Source organism: Hemiscyllium ocellatum, chromosome 24, assembly GCF_020745735.1.
Source record: "Hemiscyllium ocellatum isolate sHemOce1 chromosome 24, sHemOce1.pat.X.cur, whole genome shotgun sequence".
Taxonomy (NCBI): Eukaryota; Metazoa; Chordata; class Chondrichthyes; order Orectolobiformes; family Hemiscylliidae; genus Hemiscyllium; species Hemiscyllium ocellatum.
In genome coordinates, this window is record NC_083424.1 from 53,833,348 (window position 1) to 53,856,478 (window position 23,131).

The 23,131-nt window shown below is 45.4% G+C and overlaps 1 protein-coding gene across 1 annotated transcript in view; it reads right to left on the reverse strand.

Moving 5' to 3' along the window:
• LOC132827255 (melanotransferrin-like) overlaps window positions 1-23,131 on the reverse strand; it is a 426,978-nt gene that overhangs the window by 351,280 nt on the left and 52,567 nt on the right. The window contains exons 7-9 of the mRNA XM_060843879.1: window positions 12,527-12,684; window positions 11,905-12,091; window positions 3,832-3,980 (exon numbers count right to left, since the gene is read on the reverse strand). Coding sequence (XP_060699862.1) covers window positions 3,832-3,980; window positions 11,905-12,091; window positions 12,527-12,684 — 494 coding nt within the window. The remainder of the gene's footprint in view (window positions 1-3,831; window positions 3,981-11,904; window positions 12,092-12,526; window positions 12,685-23,131) is intronic.

A 23,131-nucleotide genomic window follows, 5' to 3' on the forward strand; every position in this document is an offset into this window, starting at 1 on the left:
ATGGATAATACTGTCCTTTGTTGGGGTACAGTTATGGACAGCTCTGTCCGTTGTTGGGGTACAGGTATTGGTACACTGTCCTTTGTTGGGGTACAGTTATTGGTACACTGTCCTTTGTTGGGGTACAGTTATGGTCAGCACTGTCCTTTGTTGGGGTACAGTTATTGGTACACTATCCTTTGTTGGGGTACAGTTATGAACATCACTGTCTTTTGTTGGGGTACCGTTATGAACAGCTCTGTCCTTTGTTGGGGTACAGTTATTGGTACATTGTTCTTTGTTGCAGTACAGTTATAGACAGCACTGTCCTTTGTTGGTGTACAGGTATTGGTTCACTGTCCTTTGTTGGGGTACAGTTATGGATAATAATGTCCTTTGTTGGGGTACAGTTATGGACAGCACTGTCCTTTGTTGGGGTACAGTTATGGACAGCACTGTCCTTTGTTAGGGTACAGGTATTGGTACACTGTCCTTTGTTGGGGTACAGATATTGGTACACTGTCCTTTGTTGGGGTACAGTTATGAACAGCACTGTCCTTTGTTACGGCACAGTTATTGGTACACTATCCTTTGTTGGGGTACAGTTATGGGCAGCACTGTCCTTTGTTGGGGTACATTTATTGGAACACTGTCCTTTGTTGGGGTACAGTTATGGGCAGCACTGTCCTTTGTTGGGGTACAGTTATGGACAGCACTGTCCTTTGTTAGGGTACAGGTATTGGTACACTGTCCTTTGTTGGGGTACAGATATTGGTACACTGTCCTTTGTTGGGGTACAGTTATGAACAGCACTGTCCTTTGTTACGGCACAGTTATTGGTACACTATCCTTTGTTGGGGTACAGTTATGGGCAGCACTGTCCTTTGTTGGGGTACATTTATTGGAACACTGTCCTTTGTTGGGGTACAGTTATGGGCAGCACTGTCCTTTGTTGGGGTACAGTTATTGGTACACTATCCTTTGTTGGGGTACAGTTATGAACAGCACTGTCCTTTGTTGGGGTACAGTTAGGACAGCACTGTCCTTTGTTGGGGTACTGTTATTGGTTCACTGTCCTTTGTTGGAGTACACTTATGGACAGCACTGTCCTTTGTTGGGGTACAGTTATTGGGACACTGTCCTTTGTTGGAGTACAGTTATGGACAGCACTGTCCTTTGTTGGGGTACAGTTATTGGTACACTGTCCTTTGTTGGGGTACAGTTATGAACAGCACTGTCCTTTGTTGGGGTACAGTTATGGACAGCACTGTCCTTTGTTGTGGTACAGTTATTGGTACACTGTCCTTTGTTGCAGTACAGTTATGGACAGCACTGTCCTTTGTTGCGGTACAGTTATTGGTACACTGTCCTTTAGTGGGGTACAGTTATGGATAATACTGTCCTTTGTTGGGGTACAGTTATGGACAGCATTGTCCTTTGTTGGGGTACAGTTATGGACAGCACTGTCCTTTATTGGGGTACAGTTATGGATAATACCGTCCTTTGTTGGGGTACAGTTATGGACAGCACTGTCCTTTGTTGTGTACAGTTATTGGTACACTGTCCTTTGTTGGGGTACAGTTATGAACAGCACTGTCTTTTGTTGGGGTACCGTTATGAACAGCTCTGTCCTTTGTTGGGATACAGGTATTGGTACACTGTCCTTAGTTGGGGTACAGTTATTGGTACACTGTCCTTTGTTGGGGTACAGTTATGAACAGCACTGTCCTTTGTTAGGGCACAGTTATTGGTACACTGTCCTTTGTTGGGGTACAGTCATGGGCAGAACTGTCCTTTGTTGGGGTACAGTTATGGTCAGCACTGTCCTTTGTTGGGGTACAGTTATTGGTACACTGTCCTTTGTTGGGGTACAGTTATGAACAGCACTGTCCTTTGTTGGGGTACACTTATTGGTACACTGTCCTTTGCTGCAGTACAGTTATGAACAGCACTGTCCTTTATTGGGGTACAGTTATTGGTACACTGTCCTTTGCTGCAGTACAGTTATTGGTACACTGTCCTTTGTTGGGGTACAGTAATGGTCAGCACTGTCCTCTGTTGGGGTACAGTTATGGTCAGCACTGTACTTTGTTGGGATACAGTTATTGGTACACTATCATTTGTTGGGGTACAGTTATGAACAGCACTGTCCTTTGTTGGGGTACAGTTATTGGTACACTGTTCTTTGCTGCAGTACAGTTATTGGTACACTGTCCTTTGTTGGGGTACAGTTATGAACAGCTCTGTCCTTTGTTGGGGTGCAGTTATGGAGAGCACTGTCCTTTGTTGGGATACAGTTATGGATAATACTGTCCTTTGTTGGGGTACAGTTATGGACAGCACTGTCCTTTGTTGGGGTACAGTTATTGGTACACTGTCCTTTGTTGGGGTACAGTTATGGACAGCACAGTCCTTTGTTGGGGTACAGTTATTGGTACACTGTCCTTTGTTGGGGTACAGTTATGGACAGCACAGTCCTTTGTTGGGCTACAGTTATGGATAATATTGTCCTTTGTTGGGGTACAGTTATTGGTACACTGTCCTCTGTTGCAGTACAGTTATGGACAACACTGTCCTTTGTTGGGGTACAGTTATGGGCTGCACTTTCCTTTGTTGGGGTACAGTTATTGGTACACTGTCCTTCGTTGCAGTACAGTTATGGACAGCACTGTCCTTTGTTGTGTACAGTTATTGGTACACTGTCCTTTGTTGGGGTACAGTTATGAACAGCACTGTCTTTTGTTGGGGTACAGTTATTGGTACACTGTCCTTTGTTGCAGTACAGTTATGGACAGCACTCTCCTTTGTTGGGGCACAGTTATTGGTTCACTGTCCTTTGTTGGTGTACAGTTATGGATAATACTGTCCTTTGCCGGGGTACTGTTATGGAGAGCACTGTCCTTTATTGGGGTACAGTTATGGACAGCACTGTCCTTTGTTGGGGTACATTATGGACAGCACTGTCCTTTGTTGGGCTACAGTTATGGATAATACTGTCCTTTGTTGGGGTACAGTTGTGGACAGCTCTGTCCTTTGTTGGGGTACAGGTATTGGTACACTGTCCTTTGTTGGGGTACAGTTATTGGTACACTGTCCTTTGTTGGGGTACTGTTATGAACAGCACTGTCCTTTGTTACGGCACAGTTATTGGTACACTATCCTTTGTTGGGGTACAGTTATGAACAGCACTGTCCTTTGTTGGGGTACAGTTATGAACAGCTCTGTCCGTTGTTGGGGTACATTTATTGGACCACTGTCCTTTGTTGGGGTACAGTTATGGGCAGCACTGTCCTTTGTTGGGGTACAGTTATTGGTACACTATCGTTTTATTGGGGTACAGTTATGAACAGCACTGTCCTTTGTTGGGGTACAGTTAGGACAGCACTGTCCTTTGTTGGGGTACAGTTATTGGTACACTGTCCTTTGTTGGGGTACAGTAATGGACAGCACTGTCCTTTGTTGGGGTACAGTTATTGGGACACTGTCCTTTGTTGGAGTGCAGTTATGGACAGCACTGTCCTTTGTTGGGGTACAGTTATTGGTACACTGTCCTTTGTTGGGGTACAGTTATGGACAGCACTCTCCTGTGTTGGGGCACATTAGTCTGTGGCCTCTTGTGCATCCTCCACTCTTATTAACTCACCATTTGCTGTCCTCTTAGCAAATGTTGAGGCTTTTGGAAGTGTCTCTTTAAAACTCTCTGCCCTTTTCTTCTCCTGTCAGACCCCCCTCAGACACTTCAATATTGCTTTAGTCAATCCTTGTCATAGTTTATCCTTTAGTTTGGCGTCAATACTATATATCGCCACTTTTGCAAGAATGTTTCATTTAAAATCTATTGAAATTGTGCACCTTTATCATTTCTATGCAGTCACTCATGGATGTCGCTCTGATGCAGACTAATGGGTTGGATTTTGTGTTGAGGGCCCATTCTTCACACTTGCTTTGTTCAGCTGCACTAATGCAGCACCACCGCACAATGCTGTTCTCCAAAGAGCTCCCTGGCAAACAGCAACATATCACAAGATCACATTTGGAAAATGTACACCATTTTATTTCACAACCTCACCCCAGTTCCCTCCCTGCATTGCATTCCTTCCCAGCAATCTCCTCTCCTGGTGAACAGTGTCAATTCTTGTGAGATGGATTCTGAAAGGTTTCATCATATGAACTCGAGGGGTTGGTTAGCTCAGTTGGCTGCACAGCTGGCTTGCAATGCAGTGTAGCACCAACAGCATCCATTCGATGCCTGTATCAGCTGAAGTCCCCATTTCCTAATGAATTAAGCTTACCACTAGTACTCTCTATAATGAACAGAGCACCCGATGGTGCTGTGGGACTGTGGTAACTTTACCTTTATCACATGAACCCTCATCTCATCAGCTCTAGCCCCAGTGCGGGCTGTTGGTCAGCCAGTATACCTCAGCTGGTGCTGGAGGCCTCAGCAAATCCAAGGCCAGCATCGAGCAAGCCAGGGACCTTCTTCCTTGTAATGGGCTCCTTCCTTTCACCACTTTCCTGCCCCCATGGGGGCTAAATTGACTAAGCAAGTCCTCTCTCTGAGCTTGCCAAACTCCTACCTAACCCACCCGCCCATCCCAACCGCCCCATGGCTGAACACTTTAACACGCCCTCCCACTCCGCCAAGGACATGCAGGTCCTTGGCCTCTTCCATCGCCAGACCCTGGCAACACAACGGCTGGAGGAAGAGCGCCTCATCTTCCGCCTGGGAACCCTCCAACCACAAGGGATGAACTCAGATTTCTCCAGCTTTCTCATTTCCCTTCCCCCCACCTTATCTCAGTCCCAACCCTCAGACCCAGCACCGCCCTCTTGACCTGCAATCTTCTTCCTGACCTCTCCGCCCCCACCCCCTTCTCCGGCCTATCACCCTCACCTTAACTTCCTTCCAGCTATTGCATTCCCAACGCCCCTCCCCAAGTCCCTCCTCCCTACCTTTTATCTTAGCCTGCTTGGCACACTCTAGTCATTCCTGAAGAAGAGCTTATGCCCAAAACGTCGATTGGCCTGCTCCTTGGATGCTGCCTGATCAGCTGCGCTTTTCCAACAACACATTTTTCAACTCCTATCTAGGACCAACCAAACTAGGGCTCTTCCAATGCTCCACAGAAACAACAACTTAATTCCATTGATAAGAAATCAAAGGAGCTGTGAGAAATCCACTCATTCTCACCTATTACTTTCAATGCTTGATACACTCCTTAATACACTTTTATGAATGTGTGTGTTTGGGATTAAGGGGAATATAATAATAGATAAACCCAAAAGGCATCCTAGATGATGTCAGTAACCTAGACCAAATATTTTCTCAATTTCAAGTTAGACAGAGGAACCTGTCACAATATTACTAGATAGTGAGATTTTGTTGATGAAAAGCTGCTTATAGCTGACAGACATTCAACCACCCAGTCCAGGAACCATTGCATTTAACATTTGTGATGATGCTGCTCCTTTAACAAGGTTATGTTGTCTAAATTTTTTTCAGAGAGGTTGTAAAGTCAGAGGCTGCGATATGTCTGGGTTTATCTACTTGCAAATGCTTTTATGTCTTTCTTTTACAAACCCTTGTGCAATGAAAGGGGAATGGCTGGTTCTCCCAGTCCAGGATCTAGTTTGGTGTGGTTTTAGCAAGCTGTTTTTGTTTGCAGCAGCTGGTCAGGTTTTACCTGGGAACCAGTGTAGGTGCTGGGGTCTAAAGAAGCAGGTCCATTCTGATCCTCCCTCTCTCTAACATCCCTCCTGTAAGAACCTGTGCTTGATTTTACCTTTTATTTTGCCAAGGGGGTGTTTATGTGGATTTGTAAGTATTTGGAGCAGCATCATTAAGTTGCGATAAAGTCGATTGGGTTTTCAAATTATTGAGGGGTTGGGCCAACTGCATCCCTCCTGGAATATCCACTTTACACCTACTTAAAACAATGAGCAAAGTTTGGGTCTGGGCTACCTTCTTGAAATGTTTTGAGGGGGGTCTGGCCTGATCCATAACACATTAAAGTTATGCACCAGGTGACTCTCCAACATGAGAGTCACCTGGCGGCACGGTGGCACAGTGGTTAGCACTGCTGCCTCACAGTGCCTGAAGACCCGGGTTCAATTCCCGACTCAGGCGACTGACTGTGTGGAGTTTGCACGTTCTCCCCGTGTCTGCGTGGGTTTCCTCCGGGTGCTCCGGTTTCCTCCCACAGTCCAAAGATGTGCGGGTGAGGTGAATTGGCCATGCTAAATTGCCCGTAGTGTTAGGTAAGGGGTAATGTAGGGGTATGGGTGGGTTTCGCTTCGGCGGGTCGGTGTGGACTTGTTGGGCCGAAGGGCCTGTTTCCACACTGTAAGTCTAATCTAATCTAATGAGGATTGTCAAATGTTAGACAATCTGTATGTACTTCACAAGTAATCATGTTCCATTCTCAGGAGAAAGGAATGTGTTAACCTCAATCTCATTCCAAAGATTGAGGGTGTTCCACAACAAAAGGTAAAGGAAAAGTTGGCAACATTTTGTTGGGCTTTATAAACATTTGACAGAACCTAATGAAAAGGCACAATCCCCACATGTTGGAATAAAAACAGTTTTCATTCAGTAAACGAAATGGAATTATGTCACTGTTAAGGTTTGGCCAAAATGTTTTCCACTACAATCAAGTGACAACAACGATCAAAAAGAATGTGTTGTTTGTGGAGTTTGCACATTCTCCCCGTGTCTGTGTGGGTTTCCTCCGGGTGCTCCGGTTTCCTCCCACAGTCCAAAGATGTGCAGGTCAGGTGAATTGGCCTGCTAAATTGCCTGTAGTGTTAGGTAAGGGGTAAATGTAGGGGAATGGGTCTTGGTGGGTTGCGTTTCGGAGGGTCAGTGTGGACTTGTTGGGCCGAAGGGCCTGTTTCCACACTGTAAGTGATCTAAAAGTAAGTGATGTAAATTAAATGCAGCAACCGAACCATCCACACCACGCAAGAGGATGTATAGTGAGAGATAATGGAAGGAACTGCCACTGAATGGAGATGGATTTCCACACAACAAGGTGAACAGCTGACCACTCCAAATCCTAGCTGGACATTAGGGGCTCCTGCGAATAGTGATAAGATCAAAAATGCTCAACCTCCAAATCTTCCAAAGAATCATCTCCATGGACAATGAATATATACACCAACACCACATCGAACAAGGATGAATCTGCAGGGAACCCAACTGAGGAAATCAACAAGGGAGGTTTACTAACAATTCAATCACTGAGGGGCAAGAGATCAAACCAAAATGTTGAAGAGACTGTGTTAATAAGTCAACCTATTTCAGCACAGATCTACAGGTGGGTAAAGAACACCGACCACTGACACAAATTGAAGGTGGGTGCACACAACTCCACAGGAGACCCCCCCCCCCCAAAAACGTGGTGAACAATCTGTAAATATTCAAGATACTGCAAAGGGAAAAATACCACCTGCTCTAGCAGGGACCACACTGACAGCTTTAAAGAATAAACAGACACTACCAAAGACCTCTGCAAAAGAGCCTCCATTTCAATAGTGAATGACAGACCTCAGACTGTCAGGAAGACTAGTGAAAGTTAATTACATTCTCCCCAACAAACTCGTGTTCTTCCGACTCCAAAGATAAGACTTTGCAGAGAATTGGGAAACATGCTGGATAGCTTAATTTGTAAAGTCGAAAACCTGCCGGGGGAAATGTTGTAGTGATAAATATGTATAACATGTATAACAATAATAGCATGAGGTAAAAAGACTTGCTGGGAGATGTTATGTACTGGTCAGACCACATTAATAAGGAGGTAGTATAGTAGCATGGGTAGAGGATTGGCTAATTAATAGAACACAGAGAGTGGGGATAAAGGTGCACTTTCAGGATGGCAACCTGTAACTAATGATGTGCCACAGACATCAGTTCCGGGGCCACATTCATTCACAAGTAATAAAGATGACACAGAGAGTATGCAGAGGGATATATAGACAGGTTAAGTCAGTGAGCAAAACTTTGGCTGATTGAATATAGTGTGAGGATATGTGTGGTTATGCATTTTGGCAGAAAGACTAGAATAGCTGACTATTATTTAAATGAAGAAGGACTGCAGAAAGCTGCAGAACAGAGGGAATCCTCATTCGTGAATCACAAAAAGCTAGTATCCAAGTTCAGCACGTTACAGAGAAAGCAAATGGAACATTGGTTCTTATTTCAAGGAGAATGGAATGTAAAAATGAAGAGGTTTGCTAAAACTATACAAAACACTAGCCAGACCCTAGCTGAATGCTGTGAACGGTTTTGGGCCTCTTATCTAAGGAAACACATTGGAGACAATCCAAAGCAGATTCAAGAGGTTGCTAAGAGGTATGGAGGAAATGTGTTACGAGGAGAGTTTGAGTAAGTGACTTTGGAATATAGAAGAATTAGAGGTGACCTTATTTAATCATACATGATTCTTAAGGCAGTTGACAGGGTAAATGTGAAAAAGGTGTTTCCTCTTATGGGAGCGTCTTGGACCACAAGGCCTAATCTCAGAATAAAGGGTCACCCATTTAAGACAAAGCTGAGGAGGAATTTCTTCTGTCATTGGGGAGAGAATCTGCAGATTTCTGTACCAGAGGCCTGTCAAGGCTAAGTCATGAAGCATATCCAAGGCTGACATAGATACATTCCATTCTCCTTGAAATAAAGACCAATAAGGACTTGTTTTCCCTGTAATGTGCTGAACTTGGATACTATTTTTTTTGTGATTCCTGAATGAGGATCAGCAAGGGAATGGAAGGCAGTGGAAAGTGGATTAGCAGATCAGCCATGATCTCACTGAATGGCAGGGCAGACTCAATGGGCTGAACGGCCTCCTTCTGTTTTTTATGTCTCATGGTCTTATGGTAAGGGTCTGAAAGGGTTAATACTCGATAACACGAATTAAACATCACCCATTGTGGTAATGCCATAGTCACTTGAGTTGAGTGAGGGAGCTGGTGGGAGACAGACAGAAGACCCAACAGTCTCTGGGGTAATATGGGTCACATTCAGGTAACCTCTAAATAGTTGCAAATCAATAAATTTCATCTTGTTGATGTGGAGATGCCAGTATTACACGGGGCTGGACAAAGTCAGGAGTCGCACAACACCAGCTGAGGAAAGAGCTGCACTCCGAAAGCTTGTGATTTTAAAGGAACCTGTTGGACTATAACCTGGTGTCATGTGACTTCTGACTTCATATTGTTCACACAACAAGACTCTGTTAATTAGACCAGAAAGGTGGCCATTCTCAGTCATGCTAAACTAATTTGGGCTAGAAGCCACCCCCATACCCAAAGCTGAGACCACCCCTCCCATCTGGGAGGGAGGTTCCATCTTTACCAACTCGCCTCAGCACACCAGCGACAGGAGCAAGAAAGGGTGGAAGGGGAGGTGGCCATTTGGGTTTGAGAGGCTGGAGAGACAGTGATAAAAGCAGTTAGCAATAACATTGGGTATGGTGGGGGTTACCTCCTCTGGGAGGCCAGCGCATGCAGTTTAAGTTGCTGGGCTATCCCACCCACTCTGGGTTTCACCCGGCCACGAGTAAAATGGCAACAGGAGTATGATGAGGCCCTTGAGTGACTTCAATAGGTTCAAGAGCAGGCAGGTTACCTAATACCTCAACTACCCTGAGTAAAATGGGAGGCAGGTTCAGGGTTAGTGCATGGGCAGTGAGCATTCAGTGGGAGCCCAGCACGTGCACAACTCTTGGAGGACAGCCGGAAAATATAAATAATTCATTCGGATATTTTCGGAAAGCTCCACCAAATGTAAATTGGGCAACTGTTACTTAGTTGTCATTGCTTTATTGGCATAACTTTAAAAGTTTTTATTTATGATGGAAAAATGCTGGATGACATGAGAGATGGCAAACATGAGTAAGAGGATTGACATTAGTTAATGCATTTTTTTTTCCCCAATCGATTATTGCTTACTTCATCATGACCAGAGGAATTAGTTGTCTCAAGTGAAATGCCAACTTTCACTTGGTGAATAGAAGTTAAAGTCAGGAATAAACAATGGTTAAATTCTTTGATATGCTGGAAACATGAGCTCATTCAATATTTAGGAAATAATCTATAGAACTTTGAATATACACGGTTAGGCCTCAACCTCTTGTACTTTACCAATCTGTGTGGATCAAAGTATAATTTGTTATTTGGCAAAAAAGATTCCACCAGGATTCTATAACATCTACAATGGCCTAAAAGGGTTAACGATAATGGGGAGCTTCAAATATATCACCATTCAAGTCCAATTCTCCCCATAATATAACTTCTTTTGTTAATAAGCAAGAGTTATGTGAGAAAAGACATTTTCGCAAAGTTAGGGTGTGGAATGCACTGCTTGGAAATGACATGAAGGCAGGTTCAGCTGAGGTCTTCATGAGGCCGCTGGACGGCTATCTGGAGAGAAATGGAAGAAAAGGAATGTACTGTAGCCAACTTTACAGAAATGACACAAAAATAGGTAGGAAGGCACGTTGTGAGAGAGATGCAAACAGTTTACATAAAGATATTGTTAAGTAAGGGAGCAAAAGGTTAGCATATGCAGAATACTGTGGAAAAGTGGGAAGCTATTCATTTTAGAAATTAAGCCAACAATATTATTTAAATGGAAAAAAATACTGCAGAAAGCTGCAACACAAAGAGACTTGAGATGGGGGTGGGCTTGTGCATTAAGCACAGAAAGCTGGCACACAGGGGCAGCAGATAGAACAGATCATGGAATGACCACTGTTGTTTCAAAGCGGTTGGACTGCAAGGATAGGGAGGTCTCACTGCAGTTTTGGTCCCCCTTATTTAAGGAAAGATTTAATTGGAGGCAGCTCAGAGAAGGTTCACTCGGATGACCCCAGTTTGGAGGGATTGTCTTATAAGCAAAAGTTAAACAAGTTGGGACTCGACTCACTGGAGTTTAGAGGAATGGGAGGTGACCTCACTGAAACATTTCAGATTCTTCAGGGGCTCGACAGGGTCAACGCTGAGAGGATGTCTCCCGTCATGGGAGAATCTAGGACCAGAGGGGGTGGTCTCAGAATAAAGGGACACCAGTTAAGACTGAGATGATGAGGAATTCCTTCTCGGAAAAGAATGAGAGCCTTCGGAACCCCTTGCCACAGGGAGCCGTGGAGGCAGAATCCTTTTGCATATTTAAGTGTGAGGTAGATAGATTATTGATTGGGAAGGGGTTCAAGGGTTACGGGAAAGGGGCAGGAAAATGGACGTGAGGGATGTCACATCGGGCCATGATCTGACTGAACGGCAAAGTAGATTCGAGAGCCTGAACGGCCTACTCTGGTATCTATTTCTTGTGCTCTTATGGTGGTCAGGGGTATGGGGGAAATGCAGGAGATTGGCACGGGGTAATCGAACTAGTGCAGGCTCGATAGGCTTCTGCATGGAACAATTCTGTGACCCTGTGACCCTCTTCTATGTACATGGAACTTTAACCCATCAGTCTCACACCCCAGTAGCTGGGAGAGACAAGGCAAACTCCTGGCAGAACGAAGGCCTACTGAAAATCAAGCAACCAACACAGCCTCTGCCTCTTGTCCCCCAATGTTTGATGTGGATTGAAGATCCTCTGTTTAAGAAACATGCTAAAGGGAGCTGAGGAATTATCAGATAAGTTATTCTGGCTACGTTAATCTCATTTGGTAATGGGATGGGCAACGTTCAGCCAAAACAAATTGCTGGAGAAACTCAGCAGGTTTGGCAGCATCTGAGGAGAGAAAAAAAAGAGTTAACGTTTCGAGTGCGGCGACTTTTCATCAAAACTCAGTTCAACCACAGATGCTGCCAGACTGGCTGAGCTTCTCCAGAGGTTTCTGCTCTTGGTTCAGATCTCCAGCACCCACTGTTCTTGGTTTAAGTTGAACGTCCAGCCAATACCGATAGCAGGGTTACCTCCATGGCCCAGTCCTTTCAGCAGAGCGATGTAGTCTAACCCCAATACTTGGTTGACGTCAGCATCGTCTGCAAGAAGTAGCAACTTCTCAGTGGCATCTTGGAACATGAGGTTTCTTCCGTTGAAACCGTCGGAGCTGAATAACTGGAATCGTTGTGACTGCTTCCCGTTTCTCCCAAAGAATTGCTGCAATAAACAGCAGGCTGTTAGGCCTGAAACCTTCCCCAGCACTAACCATATCAGACCAATAATCTTAATCCTGGAAAAGGATCCTTTCTCTGTCAGGTCTACACTGACTGACCTCTTCCCATTAGCCAACATATGAACTGTTCACTATCTTTTGTGTATAAGAGCTATAGAGCATTATATCTTTCCTGAGGGTGAGCGTGAATGTTGGAGCACTTCAATTTTTCCAGGTTGAATATTCCTCTTTATTTTTAAACTCACAAAAGTTTGCTGTAAATTGAACAGACGCCAAAGAGGACTTAGAAACACAGCTTTCCAAAACAGCCCAGCTGATCGCACATATGAAGGGATGGGAATTGGGAGATTCAGTTTCCCTCCTCCTCCCCTGTCCACAGTACAGCCTAGTCTTTGTTACACGATGGCAGATTAATGTACCTGAGCAACAGCAAGAAACTTCCGCGCGATCTTCCTGTAGTTGTGTCTGGTCACAATGGCATTGCCAGGTCCCCTTCCAAGATGACATTTTCTGAAGTCTTTGAGCTCAGCCTGGGTTCCATCAGGACAGAGCAGTTTGTACTTGGCTGTTTCTGATGCTGAGGTGAAGAGGCAGACAGTTGCTTGTTATAGGAGAAAGTGAGGACTGCAGATGCTGGAGATCAGAGCTGAAAATGTGTTGCTGGAAAAGCGCAGCAGGTCAGGCAGCATCTAAGGAACAGGAGATTCGACGTTTCAGGCATAAGCCCTTCTTCAGAATTCTTCGTTCCTGAAGAAGGGCTTATGCCCGAAACGTCGAATCTCCTGCTCCTTGGATGCTGCCTGACCTGCTGCGCTTTTCCAGCAACACATTTTCAGCAGTTGCTTGTTATAGACTTGGAAAACATTTCATAGGGCTGAGAGAGAATACAACTTTAACACGAGATTCCTTCGTATTATCTCTAAGCGATTTCCTATTTCTCATTTCCTGTCAGGTTTTCGTGGTCCATGCATTAGAGTAACTCGGTATATGTAACGTGAACCTCCCCTGAGTCCGTGTGTGTCTGCTACTCTGGACTTGAACCAATCACTCAATTTCGACTTTTACTTAGAGTCATAGAGATGTACAGCACGAAAACTTACCCTTTTATCCAACTCAACCAGATTTTTTTTAAGATTCCCGACACTGAGGAAACAGGCCCTTCGGCCCAACAAGCCCACACCGATCCTCCGAAGAGTAACCCACCCAGACCCATTTCCCTCTGACTAACTCACCTAACACTATGGGCAATTTAGCATGGCTAATTCACCTGACCCGCACATCTTTGGACTGTGGGAAGAAGCCCACACAGACACGGGGAGAATGTGCAAACTCCATACAAACAGTCACCTGAGACTGGAATCAAACCTGAGACCCTGGTGCTGTGAGGCAGCAGTGCTAACCACTGAGCCACAGTGCTGCCCCATGTCATCCCATTTGCCAGCACGTGGCCCATATCCTTCTAAACCCTTCCTATTCATATACCCATCCAGGTTCCTTTTAAATGTTAACAATCACAGAAGACCAGGTTATAGTCCAACAGGTTTATTTGGAAGCACTAGCTTTCGGGCACTACTCTTTCATCAGGTGGTTGTGGAGTAGGATCATTAGACAGAGAATTTATAGCAAAAGATCACAGTGCCATACAACTGAAACAATATACTGAACAAACTAAGATTGCTGTGAAGTCTTTCATCTTTTAGAATGGGTTGCAGGTTTCGGTTCATTCATACATAAATCCCAGAACTTCTTTTAAGTCACATTCTCGAGATAACTCTAGGTTTTATTTAAAAAGGTGACAACTCAGCTCAGACAATGCATGAAAGATGTGAGGTTAGAGTTTGTCTCTATCTCAATCTTGAGTCAGATTGGTTCTATTTCCAAAATGGAATTTACCAAATATTACATGGATTGGTGCCTGCAGATTGTGCATTTTTGAGCAATTAGAAGGTATTTGCAAATATAATTCTGCAAATACAAATTCACCCCATAGACTTATACGTGTGTGTGTGCATGAGAGAGAGAGTGCGTGTACATGTGAGAGAGTGTGTGTTTCTGTGTGTGCAGGCTTGGTAGAGTGTGTGTGTGAGTGTGATGACATATAAGCCTGTGAGAGGGTGTGTGCGTGAGTGTGAGTGTCGGGGGTGTATGTGTGTGTATGAGAAAGGGTCGATGTGAGTCTGTGAGTATGTAAGAGTGTGTGTGTGTAAAGTGCAGTGGGGTCACATGAACCTAAGGTCCCGGTTGACGCCATCCCCATGGGTACCGAACTTGTCTATCAGCCTCTGCTCGGCCACTTTGTGTTGTTGCCTGTCCCAAAGTCCACTTTGGAGGATGGTCACCCTAAGATCCGAGGCTGAATGTCCCGGACTGCTGCGGTGTTCCCTGACTGAGAGTGATCACTCCCGTCTGTTGATTGTTGTGTGGTGTCCGTTCATCTGTTGTCATAGGCTCTGCTCGGTCTCGCCGATGTACCATGCCTCAGGGCATCCTTGCCTGCAACGTATGAGATAGACAACGTTGGCTGAGTCACATGAGTACCTGCCACGTACATGGTGGGTGGTGTCCCCACATGTAATGGCAGTATCCATGTCAACACTCAGACACATCTTGCAGCTGTTGCCATGACAGGGTTGTACAGTATTGTGGTTGATGTTGTCCTGAAGATTGGGCAGTTTGCTGCGAACAATGGTCCGTTTAAGGTTTGGTGGTTGTTTAAAAGCGAGAAGTGGAGGTGTAGGGAAGGTGTTGGTGCGATGCTCATCCTCATCAATAATGTGTTGCAGGCTGCGAAGAACATGGCATAGTTTCTCTGCTCCCGGAAGTACTGGACAATGAAGGATGCCCTGTCAGTTGCAGCTCATTTTTGTCTCCTAAGGAGGTCAATTTAGTTTCTCGCTGCGACATGTCAGAACTGGTGGTCAATGAGTTGAGCATTATTCCCTGTTCTCATGAAGGCATCAGTGAGCACCTTCAGGTGTCCATTGTGTTCCCCCTCATCTGAACAGATCCAGTGTATATGTTGGGCTTGTACGTAGGGATGGCTGTTTTAACATGTTTAGTGTGGAAACTAGAGAAGTGCAGCATCATGAGATTAACCGTGGGCTTGTAGTAGAGTGAGGTACTGAGGTGCCCATCCCTGCTGGAGATGTATGTGTCCAAGAATGAGACAGATTCTAAAGAGTAGTCCACAGTAAGTCTGATGGTGGAATTGAAACTTGTTGATATCACTGTGCAGTTGTTTCAGTGACTGCTCGCATTGGGTCCAGAGAAAGAAAATGTCATCAATGTACCTGGTATATAGTGCTGGTTGGAGGTCCTGTGCAGAAAAGAACTCTTCTTCGAACCTGTGCATGAAGATGGTGGGATATCGGGTGCAAGTTTGTTCCCCTTGGCTGTTCCGTGCGTCTGGATGAAGAATTGGTTGTCAAAGGTGAAGGCGTTATGATCGAGGATAAAGCGGATGTTGTAGGATGGTGTTTGGAGACTGGCAGTTGTTGGTGTTGAGTACTGAGGTTTTTGCCGCGATGCCATCCTTGTGGGGGATGCTGGTGTAGAGTGCGGAGGCGTCTATTGTGAAGAGGAATGTTCCCGGTTCAACTGGGTGCTGAGTTTCTGTAAGAAATCTGCAGTGTCATGACAGAAGCTGGGGATCCCTGTACAATAGGTTTCAATGTGCCCTCAACATTGCCAGAGAGGTTCTCACACAGGGTCCCATTGCCTGATACGATGGGACGTCCTGGTGTATTGGCTTTGTGTATCTTTGAAAGGCGGTAGAAGTTGCCTACGTGAGAAGTACGTGGGATGAGGGCGCGGAGGGAACTCTGAAGGACTGGATCCAAAGTCCTGATCAATGTGTTTAGTTCACGGGTGTGCTGTTTGGTTGGATCGGCCGGTAGTTGTCTGTAGTGTTCCTGGTTGTTCAGTTGTCGTTTCACTTGCTTGCAGTAATCTGTTCTACTCTGAATGGCGATGGCTCCTCCTTTATCTGCTGGTTTGATGACAATGTTGTGATTGGTTTTGAGAGCCTGGACGGTGTTGCGTTGTGATTGGGTGACGGCTGATGAATCTGGCATTTACACATTTCCTGATGGTTTGGTCGCTTCTCTGCGGATCTCTCTGATGTCTGTCCCAGTTGGTCAGTGGGCTCGGGATCACTGCTGACATCTTGGAAGAATTCCCACAGTCTCATTCATCTGATGAATTCCTCTGTGCCAGCCACAAGACCAATAGGGGTCCATTTTGGTGATGGGGCAGAGATTGATCCCTCGGCTGAGGACTTCAATCTCTTCTAGTTGAAGGGTGTGGTCCGATGCGTTGACAATTGATTTCCCCGTGGTGGTAGCATTTTCAACTGCGGTGCCAGGACATTAGTTAACTGACATTAACTGCCATTTTAAATGTGGTAATTGTACCAGCCTCCACCACTTCCTCTGGCAGCTCATTCCATACACATACCACCCTCTGCGAGAAAACGTTGCCCCTTAGGTCCCTTTTATATCTTTCTACTCTCACCTTAAACCTGTGTCCTCTAGTTTTTGACTCTCCCACCCCAGGGAATATATGTCGTCTATTTACCCTATCCATGCCTCTCATGATTTTATAAACATCTCTGGGGTCACCCCTTAGCCAGGGAAAACAGCCTCAGCCTATTCAACCTCTCTATAGCTCAAATCCTCCAACTCTGGCAACATCCTTATAAATCTTTTCTGAACCCTTTCCAGTTTCACATCCTTCCTATAGCAGGGAGACCAGAAGTGGATGCAGTTTTGCAAAAGTGGCCTAACCAATGTCCTGTACAGCCGCAACATGACCTCCCAACTCCTGTACTCAATACTCTGACCAATAAAGGAAAGCATACCAAACGCTGCCTTCACTATCCTATCTACCTGCGACTCCACTTTCAAGAAGCTATGAACCTGCACTCCAAGGTCTCTTTGTTCAGCAACACTCCCTCGGACCTTACCATTAAGTGTATAAGCCCTGCTAAGATTTGCTTTCCCAAAATGCAGCACCTCATATTTATCTAAATTAAACTCCATCTGCCACTCCTCAATGCAATGGCCCATTTAATCAAGATCCCATTGTACTCTGAGCTAACCTTCTTCGCTGTCCACTACACCTCCTCACAATGCATCGCCCTCTGGATATCAGTTCACTTGTAAGCAAGGCCTTTGGCAATAATGGACCTGAAGTAACTAATCATACTGACATCGTCGCATTGGTGGAACTGGCTGAGGAGTGATGACACTTTACCCCTTAATAAAGCCTCCCACCTTGGCGTCACCTCTAACCTGTTCATATTGTTGTGGTGACAGTGTGTACACATATCACCAGGTCACAGCTGACCACCCCCACTCCCCCTTCTCCTTTGTTCAATACTTTCACCTCTCGCTCACACTCCTTATTCTTGTCTGCCCTCCCAAGTATGGCAGGGACGCTGTCACTGAGTTACCTTCGCTACATTCCTGCCTCAGCCACTGCACTGAACAACTTCCCATCCTCAGTGAGTTGAACCTCCAACTCAACTCATCAGATGCTCCCTCTTCTGAGTCTGATGTTCTTGACTTGTCAGCCAGCTGCCTGGGACTGCTCTCACCTGCTTCTACCTTTTTATAGCCAGAGAATCACTTTACAGTGATTTATATTGTCCTGCTCTCCCCTTATTCCATTGCCTCAACATCAGCAAAATGAAAGAATTGATCATTGACCTCAGAGACAAGATGGAGGGGACGCCCCATCTACATCAATGGTGGAAATGGTCGAGTGCATCAAGTTCCTCAAAGTGACAATCACCAACGATCTGTTCTGGTCCATCCAGGTTGAGAAAGCACAACAACACCTCTACTTCCTCATTGGCCAAGGAAATTCAGCATGTACCAATTTTTATAGATGCACTGTAGAAAATATTCGATCCAGATACATCACGATTTGGTATGGCAACTGCACTGTCCAGGACTGTACGAAACTAAGAATTGTGAACACAGCCCAGTCCATCACACAAGCCACCCTCCCATCCACTGACTCCATCTCCACTTCTCCCTGCCTCAGAAAGGCAGCCAACCCCATCACAAACCCCATCCCTCCCTGGTTATAACCTCTTCCAACCTATTCATTTCAGCATCACTTAACATACCAATCAGTCATTTATGTCAATGTCATCTGAGGGATATTTCTGCACATAAATTGGGTTTTATGACTGCACTTCATTGGCTATAAAGATTTTGTGTTGTCCTGAGATGATAGAATAAAACTCCCACAGTTTGGAAACAGGCCACTTGACCCAACAAATCCACACCAACCCACTGAAGAGTAACACACTCAGACCCATTCCCCTATCCTATCATTCTACATTTACCCCTGATTAATGCACCTAACCTACACATCCCTGACCACTATGGACAATTTAGCATGGCCAATTCACCCGACCTGCACATCTTTGGGCTCTGGGAGGAAACCCACGCAGATATAGGGAGAATGTGCAAACCCCACACAGACAGAATCATGGTCAAATTTGAATTCAATAAAAATCTGGAATTAAGAGTCTAACGATGACAATGAATCCCTTGTCAATTGTTGGAAATGCCCATCTGGTCCATTAATGTCGTTTAGGGAAGGAATTCTGCCATCCTTACCTGGTCATGTGACCCCAGACCTACAACAATGCGGTTGACATTGATCTGCCCTCTGGGTAATTTGGAATGGACAATCAATATTGGCTGAGCTCACAACACCTACATCCTGTGAATGAAATCAATTAACCTCCACTGAGGGAAAGTAGCATTGAGGGAACAATTAGCCATGATCTAGAATGGTGGCACAAGCTTGATGGGCTGAATAGCCTACATCTTCACCTTTGTTGTTCTCTCTCCTTATCATAGGACATCCAGCCTCAGTCATATCCAATGGGACAGGAGTCAGACCAGCTGGTTGTCACCGATTCACTTCTCTGAAGGATATTATGATCGAGCTGGCTTTCCACCATCTTTATGGTTCTGCCCCATAAATGATCAGCAAACTAACGTTTGCCAAGGTGGGATTTCAGCTCTCAGTCTTAAGGCTCAATTTTTCATTGAGCCAGAACCAATGAAGCAAGTGCTTTTAATTTCAACAACAGGGTGGGAGCGGTCTCGTGGTGCAGTGGTAGTCTCCCTACATCTGAGCCAGGAGGGGTGGGTTTAAGTTGTGCCTGCTCAAGAAGTCACCTCTGAGCAGGTCAATTAGAAAATATCTGTGCACCCAATCCTCATTATAAGCAGCAACAACTGGTCTAAACCTCTATTTTCAACATTGCCCACTGAGCATCCTGTTCTATATCACATCCTTTGCTCTGATTTTCCTTCAGGGAACAGTGGGCTCTCTGTACCTCAGTCTACATTGGGTAGGGAGGCGAGAGACACAGGCCTCGATGCTGCAAATGAACATTGGGCGGCACGGTGGCACAGTGGTTAGCACTGCTGGCTCACAGCGCCAGAGACCTGGGCTCAATTCCCGCCTCAGGCGACTGTCTGTGTGGAGTTTGCACATTCTCCCCGTGTCTGCGAGGGTTTCCTCCCACAGTCCAAAGATGTGCAGGTTAGGTGAATTGGCCATGCTAAATTGCCCGTAGTGTTAGGTAAGGGGTAAATGTAGGGGTATGGGTGGGCTGTGCTTCAGTGGGTCGGTATGGACTTGTTGGGCCGAAGGACCTGTTTCCACACTGTAAGTAATCTAATCTAGACCAACTTCCCTGTGTCTCACCTCACAGGGACTATCTGACCCACTAATTCAGTGTTTCCAACGTTTTTGACACACTAGTCACTGAGGATACATAACAAAATGAGAGAGGTTTGAAGGAGCCTCTTAAAGAAAAAGAATTGGATAGGATGGTGGTTCAATGGTTAGCACCACTGCCTCACGGCATCAGGGACCTGGGTTCAATTCCACCCTCAGGCAACTGCCTGTCTGAAGTTTGCACATTCTCTGCATGGGTTCCCTTCGGGTACTCTGGTTTCCTCCCACAGTCCAAAGACGTGCAAGTTTTGCAAGATTGGCCATTCTAAATTGTCCATAGTGTCCAGGGATGTGCAGTCTAGGTGGGTTAACTGTGGGAAATATAGATTTACAGGGATGGGGGGAGTGGGTCTGGGTGAGATGCTCGTAGGAGGATCAGTGTGGGCTTGGTGGGCCAAATGGCCTGCTTCTACACTATAGAACCATAAAAATAGATGCAGGAGTAGGCCATTCGGCCCTTCAAGACTGCACCACCATTCAATACGATCATGGTTTTTCATGCAATCTCAGTATCCCATTCCGACCCTCTCCTCCCCATGCCCCTTGATCCCTTTAACTGCACGGGGCATGCCCAGTTCCCTCTCGAGTATATCCTATGAACTGGCCCCAGCAGCTTCCTGTGGGAGAGAATCCCACAGGTTCACCACTCTCTGAGGGAAGGAATTCTTCCCCATCTCGGTCTTGAATGGCTTACCCCTTAGTCTCAGACTGTGGCCCCTAGTTCTGGCCTAACACAACATTGGGAGCATTCTTCCCATATCGAGCCTGTCCAGTCCCATCAGGGGTTTATATGTTGCTGTGAGATTCCCTCATTCGTCTCAATCCCAGTAAAAGCTCCATCGATCCACTCTTTCCCCAAATGCCCGTCCTGCCATCCCGGGATCAGTCTGGTGACCCGTCACTGGGCTCCCTCAATAGCAATGTCCTTCCTCAGACTAGGAGGCCAAACCTGCACATAGTACACGGGGTGTGGCCTCCCCAAGGCCCTGTCTAACTGCAGCAAGACATCCTCACTCCGATACTCAAATCCTCTCACTGTGAAGGGCCAGCATGCCATTAGCTTTCCTCAGTGCCTGCTGCCCCGGCGTGGCAACCTTCAGCGACTGTCCCACCATGACACCCAGGTCCCACTGCACCTCACCTTCTCTTAAACTGACAACATTCACATCAGAATCTGCCTTCCTGCTTTTGTGACCGAAGTGATTAATCTCACATTTATCCACATTATTTTGCATTTGCCAAGTATTTACCCACTCAGCCAGCCTGTCCAAGTCACCCTGCAGCCTCTTACCATCCTCCCCACAGCACACACTGCCACCCAGCTTAACCTGGTCTGCAAATGGCATTCAATTCGTTTGTCCAAATCGTTTATTAAATACAGTAGAACCTCGATTATCCGACTTTCAGATTAACCGAACAAGATCTCAAGGTCCCCTTAAAAACCGGCATTTCGGCAACTCAGCCTTCAGTTACAGTTAAACGGTGTTACGGTGTGCACTGCCAGATAACCAAAAAACGTTCAGATAACCCGCCCTCATAAATTACCGCTTGTCTCCAGTTATCCAAACAATCAATTATCCAAACAAAATACTCCTCGCCCATCTCGTTCGGATAATCGAGGTTCTATATATTGTGAACAGTTGGGGTCCCAGCACTGAACCCAGCGGCACCCACTCATCACTGCCTGCCACTCTGAAAAGGACCCGTTTATTCCAACTCCCTGTTTCCTGTCTGTCTACGTCAATACATTACCTCTGATGCCATGAGCTTTAATTTTCCTCACTGAACTCTCATGTGGAACCTTGTGAAAGTCCAGATAACATAACATCCACCCTTGTGCACTCTACTGGTCACATCCTCAGAAAATTCCAGAAGATTTGTCAAGCATGGTTTTCATTTAGCAAATCCATGCTGAGCAGGACTGATTCTGTCCCTACTTTCCAAATGCTCAGTTATTACAGCCTTAATAATTGACTCCAACATTTTCCCCCACCACTGATGTCAGGCTAACCAGCCTATAATTCTCCATTTCCCCTCTCTCTCCTGTGTTAAAGAGTACGGTTATATTAGCGACAGCCAATCGATTACAACTTTTCCAGAGGCCACATAACACTGCAAAATGTTCGCCAATGCATCCATTATTTCTGGGGCCACTTCCTTAAGTACTCTTGGATGCACAGCATCAGGCCCTGGTTTTATTGGGTTTTAATCTCATCAATTTCCCCAGTACCACTTCCTGACTCATAAGGATTTCCTTCAGTTCTTCCTTCATGTTTGACCCTCTTTCCCTTCGCATTTCCAGAAAGTTATTTGTGTTCTGCTTGGTGAAAACAAATCCAAAACTGCTCTGTCATCTCTTTCTTATCCATTATAAATTCACCTGGTTCTCACAACAAGGGACCTACATTTGTCTTCACCAGTCCTCTTCTCTGCATGTATCTATAGAAGCTTTTGCAGTCAGTTTTTATGTTTTCTGCAAGCTTACTTTCACATTCTATATTCCCTTTTTGAATTAAACCCTTTATCCTCCTCAGCTGAATTGTAAATTCTCCCAGTCCTCAGGTTTGCTGCTTTTTCTGGCCAATTTATCTGCCTCCTCTTTGGCTTTCACACTATCCCTGAATTCCCTGGTTAGCCACCTTCCCCGTTTTACTCCTAAACCAGACAGGGATGTACAATTGCTGAAGTTCATTCATATGTTTTTTAAATGTCTGTCAAAGCCTATCAACTGTCGACCCTTTAAGTATCCTTGCCAGCTTACCCTAGCCAATAATACCATCAAAGTTAGCTTTCTTTGTGTAGGGATTCCATGATTCTATGATCTACTTCAAGTACCTTCTCTGTTGACTATTTCCACAAGCTTTCCCCTATTGTCTGGATATAGTACCACCGAAGACTTCCATTTCTATTTGCAATGTCCTAATTTTACTGGAACAATGTAATTGCTAAAACTACAATTGTCTTTTTGACATTTTCTCTTTCCTAAGAGAACAAATCCAAAACGATGCTTTCTTGCCAAAGTGACTGGTGACTACACAGTCTGTTCCCACTCTAAATGAAATTACATCCCACCTATGACTACTAATATTGCAAAAGCCTCAAAACAGGGTCTGACAAGTGTTTTGTACGGCAGAGTTGCCAGTCCACTGCTGACTGGGAACATAAGACCACAAGAAATAGGAGTGGAAATAAGGCCATTCGGCCCATCGAGTTCACTCCACCATTCAATCATGGCTGATGAGCATTTCAATGCC